Here is a 12,408-nt window from a genome sequence, read left to right on the forward strand (position 1 = left end):
CTCGTGCTCTGTGTCCTCATCCTGCACTAACGTTGCTTTGGCTGTTGCAGTTCCACATCTCATCGTGTCCCCAGCTGCCTGCTGCTGCTGTGGCCTTACAGGATGGCTGGTGATGGGATCTGGGTGGAGGATGGCGTGGTGGCCGTACAGAGACAGCCTGGGGTTGCTTCTGGATCTGCCTGTTAGCGATGTGCCTCGGGCTCCCAGAGGTGAAGGGCCTTCTCTTCCCAGCACAGATAAGATAAACTGTGAATGGTCTCATTAGATTGTCTCTCTTGACCTGGTAGGCCTTGAGGGTCTTGGAATTCTGGAATCTGTGCCCAGGACCCCTGCCACCTACTCCTTTGTTCTCGTGGCACTCAAGGCACCGGTAATACTCTTGCGGCCTCTGCAGGCCCTGTAACCATGTCCTGATGTTTGTTTCTCCTTGCACATTCCTCCAAACAGGGACAGTGCGTCAGATTCAGGTTTGTCTGAGTGAGGAATCTGGGTACCAACCATGACTCAGTACTGCTGTCTCTGGGCTCCAGAACCCCACTTGGTGCCTGGCGCATAGCAGGCCCCCCCCCAACCATTAATGTGCGCTGTTGAAAGAATGAATCGCAGGGATGTTTATGAAGGGACTGCTATGTGCCAGAGCCTGGGCCAGGCACTTTGCACATGCCCCTTACCTCTGCTGAGATGGGCTGCTGAGAGGCAGCTCCCCGGTGTTCTGAAGCCCTATCTGATAGGGGGCTCACTGAGCCTGAGAAAAGAATGCTGCCCTGTCTCCTCTCCCCAGACCATGCAGCCACTGGGTGCCTTTCCACAGCCTGATGCTCCGGGTTTGCACCTCTGGCTGCTGGCAGTGGCAGGATTTTGCAGGTCAGAGGGGAGCCTCTAGTTTGAGGCAACAGGCTGCTCTCTTGGCTTGAGGTGGGGTGCTGACAATCGGCCTGGCCATCACTTCTGGGAGGCAGGTTGTAGGGAGTAGATGCCTCATCCAGACCCAGTGTCTGTGTTTCATTTACAGGAACCCCTTGGTGAATGCTGTGGTGCCAGCTGAGGCTGATTGCATGGCGCTGGGAGCTAATGCAGCCACTGTAAAGTTTATCACCTTCTAACAACCCAGTGGGAGCCTCTGCGGGATTACGTGGATTAGGTGGGGCATTTGGGGGCTGTGTGCACCAGTGGTGGGTGTCGAATCAGAGGCTGGGCAGAGACTGGTGCAGCTAGGGAACGCCGCACACCTTGCCATGTCTTTAATTAAAGGAAGATCTATGTGACCACTGGCCAGCCTGTTAGGTCATTATTTCCAGTTGCAGAGAGAGTCGCAGCTAAAAACCTTGATAAAGCAGCAACTGGGAACAGCCCAGCTCATGTCAGGAGGAGACTGTGTTTCCTAACGTTTTTCTGGGGGAGACATCGCCACCTGGCATGGATATTCTAGCTGTCGGAGCCTGCTTGCCACCCCCACCACCCAGGAGTCTCGGGGCTCGCCTGCATTTGCCCCTTACTTGGGAACTATAACCCTTAGAGATCAGAAGGAGCATGGGAATAGACAATTCAATAAACTCACAATAAAACATCCAAAGCCTTTTATACTTTCTCACTTTCTTTAACTCAATTTATTTTTCATTTTGTGGACAGAGATTTAGTCCGGGTATTAGTTTATGATTTTTTGCTGAAGGAATTACTCAACACATACACATATAAAAAGGAAATATTATTTTTATCATTTATTTTGTGCCATGTATACCATAGGAGAAAAAAATGGAACGAAATCACTTCAGTACCGCTGTGTTTTTCATTACAAAGTTATTACATATAGAAATTACTCCAAATTATCTGAAATGAATGGAAATTATGAGGTTTAAATTCCCCAGGTTACTGCAGGCACAGCTCTGGAAATTTATTTTGTCATCTTGCTGAACATAATTGCTACAACAAAATTTCTTCCATTTTACAACTGCAGCATAACTTATTTATACCGGTGTAGCTGTAATTTTACATCAATAAGTTGCATGGGAAGGAATACACAGGTGGTAATTGAAAACAATAATTTGTACTGAGGTCCAGGTGGAATGATTGGCTGAGGAAAGACTCCAGTTACCATCGGCAACAGCTTTGTGTCACTGCGGCCTCTTCCCATCCCATGGCCAACACCCACCTGTCAAACCAGGCAAACACCCTCAGTCCTGTCAGGGGCTACTCTGGAGAGATGCAGGGCTTGCCCAACTGTAAACCATGGCCTGTGCATGCTGGGCTGGAACCTGCGGCCACAGGGCCCAGGGGACGCTCAGGGAGGCCTGTGCTGCCTCTGTGAATCTCCTGCTCTTTTCTTCTCATGCTTTCCAGCTTGTCCCTGGGTTCGGTGCATTTAGGTACTGGGAGCTAATTAAGGTGTTTGATAGATTTCAATTGGAGTATGAGTTCTTGCCAGAAACATCGACAATTCGATTCCCCAAACACAACGCAGAGTGTTAAATGCACTAATGCTTTATACATTACTGTGTTCCTTCCCAGCCGGAATGTGTGGTCTGGGTACAATACCGAAACGGTCCCCAAACAGGTGTCCTCACTCTTCAGTTCTCTAATTGTTCCTGTTAAGCAGATACAAATAATGAAACTGCAGATGCCTGTGCTAAATCCCAACGGCTCATGAGTCTACCCGTTTGAATATGGAGGTCCAAATTCATGTTTTAAAAATTGACCATATATCTGTGCAGACAGAGACAGGACAGAAACAGCAGCTGTCTTTGCTCCTGTCCACTTCCATTTCGGGACATGTGTCAGGGCAGAGAGGGAGAGAGTACAAAAAAGAGAAAGGGGCTTTGTTGCAAGTTCAAATGGGAAATGTTATTGCCACATCCATATTTTAAAAGCCATTGTTGTTTCAATGTTCCCAAAGGCTTAAAGCCACAGCGAAATCATTTTTTTTAAAGGACCCAGATTAAACTAATACCAGAATGCACAGCAACCCAGAGTCTCAGTTTTCCCTGGGTGGCATTAATTATCTTTTGTTGTAGCAAATTGTCTGCCTTGTAAATTGAGCAGAAAGTGTCTTTGAGCAGATGCAATGTCTTAATATGTGCAGAATGGAACAACTTTGATAACTTCCCCATACTATATATTATTCCTTCTCCAATAATGTGCCTGCAGTTCAAACTTTGTGTCGTGGAGCTGTGTCTGTCATCCTGCAAGCTTACCCCTTCTCTATGAAGTAGAAGGGAAGACACTTTGGTGTTTTCTAGGATACAAGCTACCTTTGTTGAATTCATTCGAAAGCATACGTGGCTGTTTCTAAAACCACAAAACAACAGATGAAATCTCCCCGATCCCTTTTTATTTTCCAGCTCTGGAAGGCATATTTGAAACAAGGTGTTGGCTGGTCTGTACTTTTATTTTTTGGTAAGCTCCCTCTTGCAACATTCTTATTAGCTGTGCCTTTTGGAGGGATGCTAGCCTGACTCATGCCTCTCTCTCCTCTGTTCTTCCTAAGCGAGTCCTTCCCCCTCACTTCCCTTTCCACTGCTTTGTAGAGCATCGCAGCACAGACAGGAGTTTGCAGAGCCTGGGATTAGGAGTGCCGGGTAGAGCTTGCAACTGAGTCAGACTCGCTTCAACTCCAGCTTAGCATTTCCTGAAACTTCCTCTTTCTCAAACTGCTTGAGGATACAAACTAATTAATCCTCACAGCCTCATAAAACCCTTGTTATGAAGGTGATCATTACTGCTCCCATTCCCAGCCCCTCCCCATTTCCTATCACCAGACACCTCACTGTAGTGCCAGTTCTGATGACAGTGCCTGGCAGCCGGAGTTGGAACTGAAAATTCCCTTCTGAATCCCAGTTCTTTCCCCAAATGAACCGTTTAAACTCTCTCTCTTCCTTGTCTGTGCTCTAAATAGGGTCGACTGACCATCACTAGACCACTGAATTCAAACTGGGGTGTGTATGTATGTGTGTGGTGCACTTTCACTTTTGGAAACGGTGACAAAAGGGAAAGCAGTATAGATACCCTTTCTGTACCCCCCACTCCCACACACTCACCACAGCCACTCTTATCTCTGTGTACGTGGGGGGTGCGGGGTAGGATCTAATGGAGCCCGATCATCTTCGTGAACAATATTTCTCCCAAGTCGACCAACTGGGTGATGCCAGTCCCTACCAAATTTGAATTGATGACTCAGAATTAAAATTAGCAAGGCAAGAAAATTCCAAATGAGGTGAGAAAGCTTAGAAATAGTTCCAGATCCCCTAGTACTGAGCCATTCAATATCACTTGCGATGACAGGGACAGAGCTAGGAACATTCCATGTGGGTGTGAGTCTTTCTCATATACAGAGAGCTGGGTAAGTATTTTTAAGGAAAATAATACATGAATCAGGAACAGTGACTTTGGTTTAACCCCTTGCAGACTGCAGCTGTAAAGACAACAGGCAATGGGTGCCTCTTGTTTGCTTAGAGCTCTATTTATGCTTCATGTAGTTAAGCAGTTGTCAGAAGTCTACTATGTATGAGGCAGAAACAAATAAGGTACAAATGAGGTCACTAGTTTTAACAAGAGCAATGTTGGTAAATTCAGTACAAGGAGAGAATCAACCTAACATTGCTGGAAGGCAAGTTTTGTGGTCCTGCCTCTCCTATAAGGAGACAATGCAAAAATTCCCCTCCAAATCCAGCAAAACCTTCATCGAGCACTCATGGCATTTAGAAATTTGCTGTCATTTTCAGAAATGACTTAAGATAACTCTAATATGTCACAAAGCCCAAAAGGCCTCTTTTGTCTTTTTATGCTTCTGGATTTGACAGCTCCTAGTGGTTCTAGAACTGTAGGGGAGTAGAGAAGGGCTATCTTGGGAGCTGTATTAATATATATATATCGATATGATTTGCTTAGTACCCCCATTGAGGTTTCCTCAAAAGTTAAAACAACTCAATCCATGGATCAGATCAATGCATTTTATTTATCCTCATCTTCACAGTCAGTAATGTTTATAGATCCCGAGGAAGATAAATTAGCAGACAGTTGGCTTCTGAGTTTGTCCTACCCCCTGAGTACGAAAAGATTGGCCTTCTCTTTGCACAGGTTTTTTTTTAAGCAGTAGAAATGAAGCTCAAAGTAATCTGGTAAAATGTGTTGCTGATTTTTTTATATTGCTACAGAGTTAGTTGACTACATTTTAGAGGGTGAATCCATGTTAAAAACAAAAACAAATGAAATGTGTATTTTCTTTTTGCAGAAACATTGGAAGTTCCCATTTCTGATACTGTTCACCTTGATTCTTTCCAAATTTTTGTAAAGACATAAAATAAAATATAACAGCTCAGAAGGCTAAGATAACATTGTAGAATCTCGAATAGAGCCTGGCATCAGCTAAGAGGTAAGAATCGAGAAACCCGACGAATATTAAAGAAGAAGCCTGGCTTGGGGGTCACGTGTCTGTTTAAATCTGCCCCCCTCCACTGCATCCTGGTTACATGCAGCACACATGGGAATGAGAGCCACCACACAAGGTTAATAAAAATGCACTCTGATTTGATGAAATGATTTGTGATTTCGGAGCTACTCCTCTGTAGAGAACTATAAAATGATTGAGAATGTGGAGGATTATCTGCTGGTATGCACTGTGAAGCTAGAAAAAGAGAGCAGGGAAATATTTGTGAGTTCAAAAAGCTTTTGACATCTGCTCTTTTTCTTTTTTTAAAAAACAGATAATGCAGTAATGTGGCATTTCTTTCCATCTGATTCCAGTCTGTACAAAGCCCAAGCTCTGGGCGGGGCACACAGTAGGCCTGCAGCAGGTGCTGGAAAATGAGTCTAAGGGTTGTAACTTCAGGATCACAGTTGCACCTGCACTTTTTCCTTGTACATTGTCATACCTTAATCACCTGCAATCCCCCTTTCTTGGGGATAGGGGTGACTTTTATTCTAAACAAAGGGCTTGGTAGATCAGGAGGTGGGGTGGGTGGGAGTGTGTGTGCAGTGACCTTCTCAGAGGGTCCTGGATCCCCTGCTGGCTTGGGGTCCTGAGGAAGGGGCAGGTTTCGGGCTGTAGCCCCAGCCCTGCCATTCCTCTGCCGCCCCGCCCGCCCGCCTGCCTGTTGTCCCGGCATCAAGAGAGTGGAGGAAACATTAGTGTGGGCCAGCTGCCCAAGCCGGGCCGGGTCGAGGGAGAGGTCAAGGTCGGCGGAGAGGCGGCTATTGATCCGGCTTGGAACGCGAGACAGGGAGCGCAGCAAGACTAAAGGGGGAGCTGTGAGACCAGACATTAACAGCTTTCCGCGCTAATGATGCCCGTGCCAGACGGGCGGAGGGAAAAAAGGGAGACTGGAGCGGCAGCTGGGATTGCTCGCTGCCTGCGCCCGGCCGCCTCTCCTGAGAGGAGGAGAAGGAGGGCGCAGGGGCCAGAGCAGGGCTGGGCAGGGGCAGGGCAGCCTCTCCCCGGCCGCCGCGAGGTGGAGCGCGCCGGCGGGCGGAGACATGTCCGGCCCTGCACCGGCCCGCCCGCGCGGCCCTCTTCCCGCCGTCGGGGCCGCGCGGGGCCAATGAGCAAGGGCGCCCCGGGTCAGTGGCGGCCCGCACCACCCCCTGCCCGCTACTTCCTGCTGGGGGTGGGGCGGCGGGGCGCGGTGCCCGCCCCCCCAGACCCCGCCGCTCGAGCGCGCCGGAGTTGGCAGCTGCAGCCGGGGTCCCCGAGCGCGCTGCGCAGTCCGCGGAGGGCCCTCTTTCTTGCAGGGGGCTGCCCCGTTTCCCCCAGCCACAGACATGGTCTTCCTTCCTTGTTAACACCCCCGCCCCCAGAGGGCGAGGCTCGCGGGTCGGGATTTCAGGTGCCAGACCACAGCTCCGGGCAGCAGGCAGGCCGGCGTCGAGTCCAGACCTGCCCCCGTGCGCTGTGTGACTTCGGGCGAAACGCTAACCTCTCTGGACTTAACACCGCCAGTTCTCAGAGACTACTAACTGCTCCCCCAGTTTTAGGAGTTTGGGCCAGTTGGGATGGCCGGCTTTTGGTTTTCTTAAGTTTACATTAAAGGTGCGTGTGGGCATTTTTTCTTACTTGGGCCACTTTCCTGGAAAGATTTTCGCGGTGGGGCTAGATGGGAGGAGAGGGAGATGCTTCAAGACTCCGGCCCACGTGGAGGTGGGGCTGGGGTGGGGGGTCGCGGGCAGCTGCGCGCGGTGGGATGAGGCAAAGTGGCGGCAGCACCTGCCTCCTCCCCCAAGTCCTCACCGGCTCGGCCGCCGACCCTGCAACTCAGTCTACGAAACTGTAGGCTAGGGCACATTTTAGTATTATTATTAATTATTATTATTATTTATTATTATTGTTTTGGTGTGTGTGTGTGTGTGTGTGTGTGTGTGTGTGTTGGGGACAGTGGCTCTTTCTGTCCTCGCTAACAGGTGCTGCTGTCTGTTAGGCTGTTGGTGCCGTCGCCCCACCCAAGACCTTTGGGACGAAGAAACACCCGCGAGCCCCCAAGGAAAAGGCTCCGAGCGGCGCGCCCGGAGGCGTCACGGCCCAGCCGTTCGCTCTAGAGAAGCCGCCAGAGCCGGGCCCGGGGGCGGGGAGGGGTGGGTGCAGCTGGGCTCGCCCGAGAGGCCCAGCCCTGGGCCAGGCCCCGAACCGCCCTGGCCGCCTCCCGGCTCGCCGCGGAGGAACCCCGAGAAGCGAGAGGGGTCAAGTCGCGTGGCGTGCCCAGCCCGGGTTCGGGTCATCCAATAGACGAACTTGGCCGCGGCCTGGGGAAGAACCGGACGGGGGATGAGGGTGTCCATGCGGACCTCGGCCTGGCCTCGTTCCCGGGCCACGGACAGGTCCCCACAACTCCTCTTGTCCTCGGCGGCTGGAGATCAAACGGCTTACAAGGCAACTGTGTCCTTCCCTGTCAGACGGGCGATTTCACGTCCTGCCCTGGGAGGAGGAGACTGGGGGCGGGGGGCGTTCCTTCCAGGTGGCGGTAATTGTCAGCGGGCGAGGGGACTGTTGCAGTCAGGGGTCACCCGCATGGCTGTGTTCAGAGACCCGGGCACACCTCCCTCTGGGGTCAGTGCGTTCCAGTCCCGCCCCCACGTGGAGCACCGCTGCCCCTTACCCCCACGCTTTCCACAGACCCTGGCTTTGGGGGTTGGGGCCCGTGTTTGACCCCGAGAAGTGGATGGGGTAAGGTGGAGGGAGCGCAGATTCGGGTGAACTTTCCTTCTGGAATGGGACTCAAACAAGGTCTCACTTGCCTGTTCTCCCAAACGTGCTCTTAATTCTCTTCTCTGAGTACCTTTTACTTTGTCCACTTCGCGCTCTCCCAGAGTTTGTAATATCAGGATTTATATGGGGACATTTTCGGGAAGTTTAACCCCGACCCCCCCAATTAGACAAAAGTAAAAACGATCAAGCTACTTTTCCAGGGAGGTAAGGCCACTGGTTACCTCCAGTCACCAAGCCGACCCCGGCTCTCCTCTTCCGCTACCCCCGACCCAAGTCCACAAGAGCTTTCGGTTGGGTGGGTGGGGACTTGAGTTGATTCAACTTACTTCCACACACGCAGCTCTCCGCCCCCTTCTCAGGGGGTCCTGTTCCCAGAAGGGGAGGAGGGATAAAAAGGATTTACTTTTATTTAAAAATACCCTGCCCACCGTTTCCTCTCCTCCCCCCCACCCCCCCTTTGCGCTGCCAGTGCACGGGGAGAAGAGCGCACAAAAACGCTGTTTGCACGTGTGGCCGGCCTGGACTGCGGGTGTGCGCACGGGCTAGTGTGTGTGCATGTGTGTGCGCGCGCGCGAGTGTGTCTCTGGGTGTGTGTGCTTTCTTGTTCTCTTACAGGGTACAATGTTAAAAAGCCACCGCTAGTCGCCCCCAGTGCTCCGACTCTCTGGGTCTTTTTGTCTCTAGTGCAGATTAAACGTCACGTCCGCACTTGAACTTGAATTTTATCCCATTGTACAGAGGCAGCCCCAGCCATAGAGAGACCGAGAGCTCCCAGAGAACCCGGACTCCGCCATCTTCACGTTGCAATCTATAGCTCCCAGTCCGCGCCCGCACCGACCCAGGCGCCCTGGGCGAGCCGCCCCTCAGCCCAGCTCCCCCCGGGCCCGCGGCGCCAGGGGAGCGCTGGGGAGCGCTCGCGGGGACCCGGCAGCCTCTCCGGCCGGCGCCAGCCTGCCAGGTGGACTGGGAAGGAACCGCTCCTGGAGTCCCCCCAAGAGCCTCGGAAGGGTCAGTCTCCGAGAAAAAAACAGGCGGCCGCAGAAAACCCAGAAACAACCGCACCGCGGCAGTTTTGCATCGCTTTGGGTTTTTTGAGGGGGCGGGGTGAGGGGGTACAAGTCCCCAAGTTTCCTTCGCTTTTTTTTCTTTTCTTTTTCTTCTTTTATTTTTATTTGTTTGCGTTTTTTCCCCCTCCTCCGCCCCCCCCCCCCCCCGGTAGAAGTGCGCCTTCCACCTACCAGACCCTGAAAGAAAGTGTCAGGAGCCGGTGCAAAATCCGGTTTAAGTTCCAGAAGGCGTTTGGAAGTCCAGGAGGCCAAGCAGTTTGAAGAAGTGTGAGCGATTTTTTTTTTTTCCGTCAAAAGAACCTATTTTTAAAGAAAGCAGCCAGTCCGCGGCAAGCAGGAGCAGATTTTTTTTTTTTTGCCTCTATTTTAGATCGAGAGGTTTTCCTTTTCCTTTTCTTTTTGCAAACAAAACAGAAAACAGCATAGAAGAAAGAGCAAAATAAAGAAGAAGAAGAGGAGGAAGACAGGGCAAGAGAGGAAGGGGGAAAAAAACCAAAACAAAACACCAACCCGGGCAGAGGAGGAGGCGCGGCGGCGGCGGCGGCGGCGGCGGCGGCGGCGGCGGCGGCGGCAGCGGCAGCGGCGCGGCGGCGGCTCGGACCCCCTCCCCCGGCTCCCCCAGCAGTGCAGCTCTCCGGGCGATGCCAGAATAGATGCCGGGGCAATGTCCCGCCGCAAACAGGGCAACCCGCAGCACTTGTCCCAGAGGGAGCTCATCACCCGTAAGTGTCTGCGGCGTGCGCGCCCGCGGCCGGAGGATGGGGCTCCGGGCGCCCAGGGCTGGGGACACCAAGCCGGGAGCAGCGAGGCCGGGCGCCGGGGCCGCCCGCGGGCTCGCAGAGGCAGGGGCGTCCGCCCAGAGCGTGGTGGGTGGCTGGGGACGCTAGGAAAGTTTCTTTGCAGCCCGGGGAGTCGGGGCGCTGGTCAGCCAGACGCTCCTCGGGCTCGGGGGGCCTGCGGAGCGGGCTCCGGGCCCGGGAGGGGGCGCGCAGGCTGGAGGAGGTGTGTGTGTGCGCGCGGAGCCCGGCTGGACGCTCGCCCCTCCGAGCGGCGTGTGTGGCGGCAGCGGCGCTGGTGGCGGGGTTTGGAGAGGAGGGGGAGGGGGGTGGGGGAGCGGAGGGGGAGGGGAGCCGGGAAGTGGGGAAAAGTTGGCTGGCGCGTGGGTCCGCGCTGACGGCGCGGGCGGAGGAGAGCGGGGTGCGCTCAGGGCTGGGGAGACGCGGGGCAGGGGCGGCCGCCGGCCCCGAGTCCCCGGCCGCTGCGCCCGGTCAGGCAGGGCGCCGGCCACGCCGGTCTAGGATTCCGCAGCCGCCTTTCTCTCCACTCCTCTCGCTATTTGCAAAAGAATCCAGCCGCGCGGCTGTTTGCTGGGCTCCTGCACACAACCGCACCCCCCCCTCCATTTCCCCACCTCCGTCTGTCTCCAGGGATGATCTGGTCTTCTTTCCCCCACTCCAAAAAAAAGGTGGGGGGATTGAGGGCTGGTGAAAAATCCCTGCCACGGGGAAAAAAAAAAAAGGCTTGTCAGCCGGGAGTGGGAAGAGAGAGAGATGCTTGTAAAATAGTTAAAAAAAAAAAAAAAGAAAAAAAAAGAAAAAGAGAAAGAGAGCCCTATCAGTCTTACCCATCTTTCTGTCTCTCTTATCTTTCATCTTCCCTATCTAAATAAACAAGGCGGTTGCGGTGGAAATGCACCCGCTGAAATCGTGTGGATTTCAAGCAAGCGGCGGGGCAGGCAAAGTCAGGCGGCGGGGCAGAGACGCAGCAGCCCCCGGCGCCGCGGTTGGGTTTCTTTAGAGAAAGGAAAAGGAGAGCGCGAGCGGGCCAGGTACGGTGTGTGCAGGGGAGCTCGCCCGGGTGCCCCGCAGTTGCCCCGGGAAGGTCTGCTCGCAGCGCTGCGCCCGCCGCATCCGGCCGGGCCGCGGCTTCGCGGCGCGCGAACGTTTCCCCTCGGTCCTTTCTCTCGCGGTGCCCAGGTCGCCGTTGCATTTTCTAAAAAAAAAATTTTATTGCCATAGAAATAAAACATCCTCCGGGTGCCATCGAGGCCGCGGGCAGGTTGTATTCCTGCGATCCTCCGAGCCCCTCGTCCGGCTGCTGCCGAGCTGCCTGCGTGGAGCTGGAGAGGGGCTGCGCGCCCAGCCGCCGCGGAGGACTGGCTGCGGGGCGGCCGAGAGCCGAATATTTATGTTATATTTTAAAAAATTTAAATAAATAAATAAATATATAAAAGGGTTCTCCCCTCCCCTGGAAACCCAGCATAGGAGCCATCTGCTTGGAGCATTTGTGGCTGCCATCTCTCCTTTGTTACAGCAGATAAATTTGTAAGAATTTGTGGGTTTATTATTATTTTCTGGGGAAGGGCAGATATTAAAGTGGGGTTCGCCTTGGCGGCCGATTGCCTTTTTTGGAGGGAGGGAAGAGAACTTCTCTTTTATTTTTCACCATTGTAACATTATAGAAGATTCGCTGGTTGCATTTAAAACAAAATGTTTTGCAACCAGATTTGAGCCTGGTTTGATCAAGGTCCTTTTGGCCAGTTGACATTTCATCCTTTACCAAGCTGTAGTGGTGGCTTATCCTACACCCCCCACCCCCTTTTAGATGGTGGGGTGGTTGTTAGAATGTCTGTATTTGCAGATGCCTTATTTCTGCAGGAGGCAATTTGGCCCACATATCCTCTACATAATTACAAGGGCTGTTTTTGAGGAGGGGGAGCTATCAGGGGTGCACAGCCAAGCTGGAAGCAGCCAAGGAGTCTCGAGTGTTTGCAGTTGTGTGTAAGGGGGAAAGAAGCAGGTAGGTTCCCTTTGCTTTTGCTCTCTCCTCTTCTGGCATTCCTGGGACATCAGGAGAAAGCCCTAGGCAGAAGGACTGGTGGCAGCTGGGCGTGGGGGGCGAGGCGTGCCTGGTGCAACATCCTTGCATCCTTCGTTTGTTTGTTCCGTGTCTCTCCCAGCCTTGCTCCCGAGCGTGCTGAGGAAAGCCGGCTAACGCTGGAGCAGGGGCTGGGAGGAAAGAGAGAGGCAGAGAAGAGAGGTGGGGAGGAAACGAGGGTGCAACGGGTGTCCTGCCTGCCTTTCAGGGGCACACGGAGTCCAGGACATGTGTAGGGGTTTAAGCAGGAAGAGTGGTCCAACCAGTTTTCAGACA

At 53.2% G+C, this 12,408-nt stretch overlaps 1 protein-coding gene across 5 annotated transcripts in view; it reads left to right on the top strand.

The window, feature by feature from the left end:
- Positions 1–8,914: 8,914 nt before the first annotated feature.
- The window catches only part of BCL11B (BCL11 transcription factor B), a 93,246-nt gene continuing 89,752 nt past the window's right edge, over positions 8,915–12,408 (top strand). For 4 of the 5 annotated variants that reach the window (XM_036991872.2, XM_036991874.2, XM_036991873.2 and 1 more), the window contains exon 1: positions 8,916–9,977. In XM_036991872.2, coding sequence (XP_036847767.1) covers positions 9,920–9,977 — 58 coding nt within the window. In that variant the 5' untranslated portion in view covers positions 8,916–9,919. Of the gene's footprint in view, positions 9,978–12,408 lie in introns of all 5 variants that reach the window. The other variant, XM_073241881.1, reaches the window with a different exon arrangement.

Source organism: Manis javanica, chromosome 8, assembly GCF_040802235.1.
Source record: "Manis javanica isolate MJ-LG chromosome 8, MJ_LKY, whole genome shotgun sequence".
Lineage (NCBI taxonomy): Eukaryota > Metazoa > Chordata > Mammalia > Pholidota > Manidae > Manis > Manis javanica.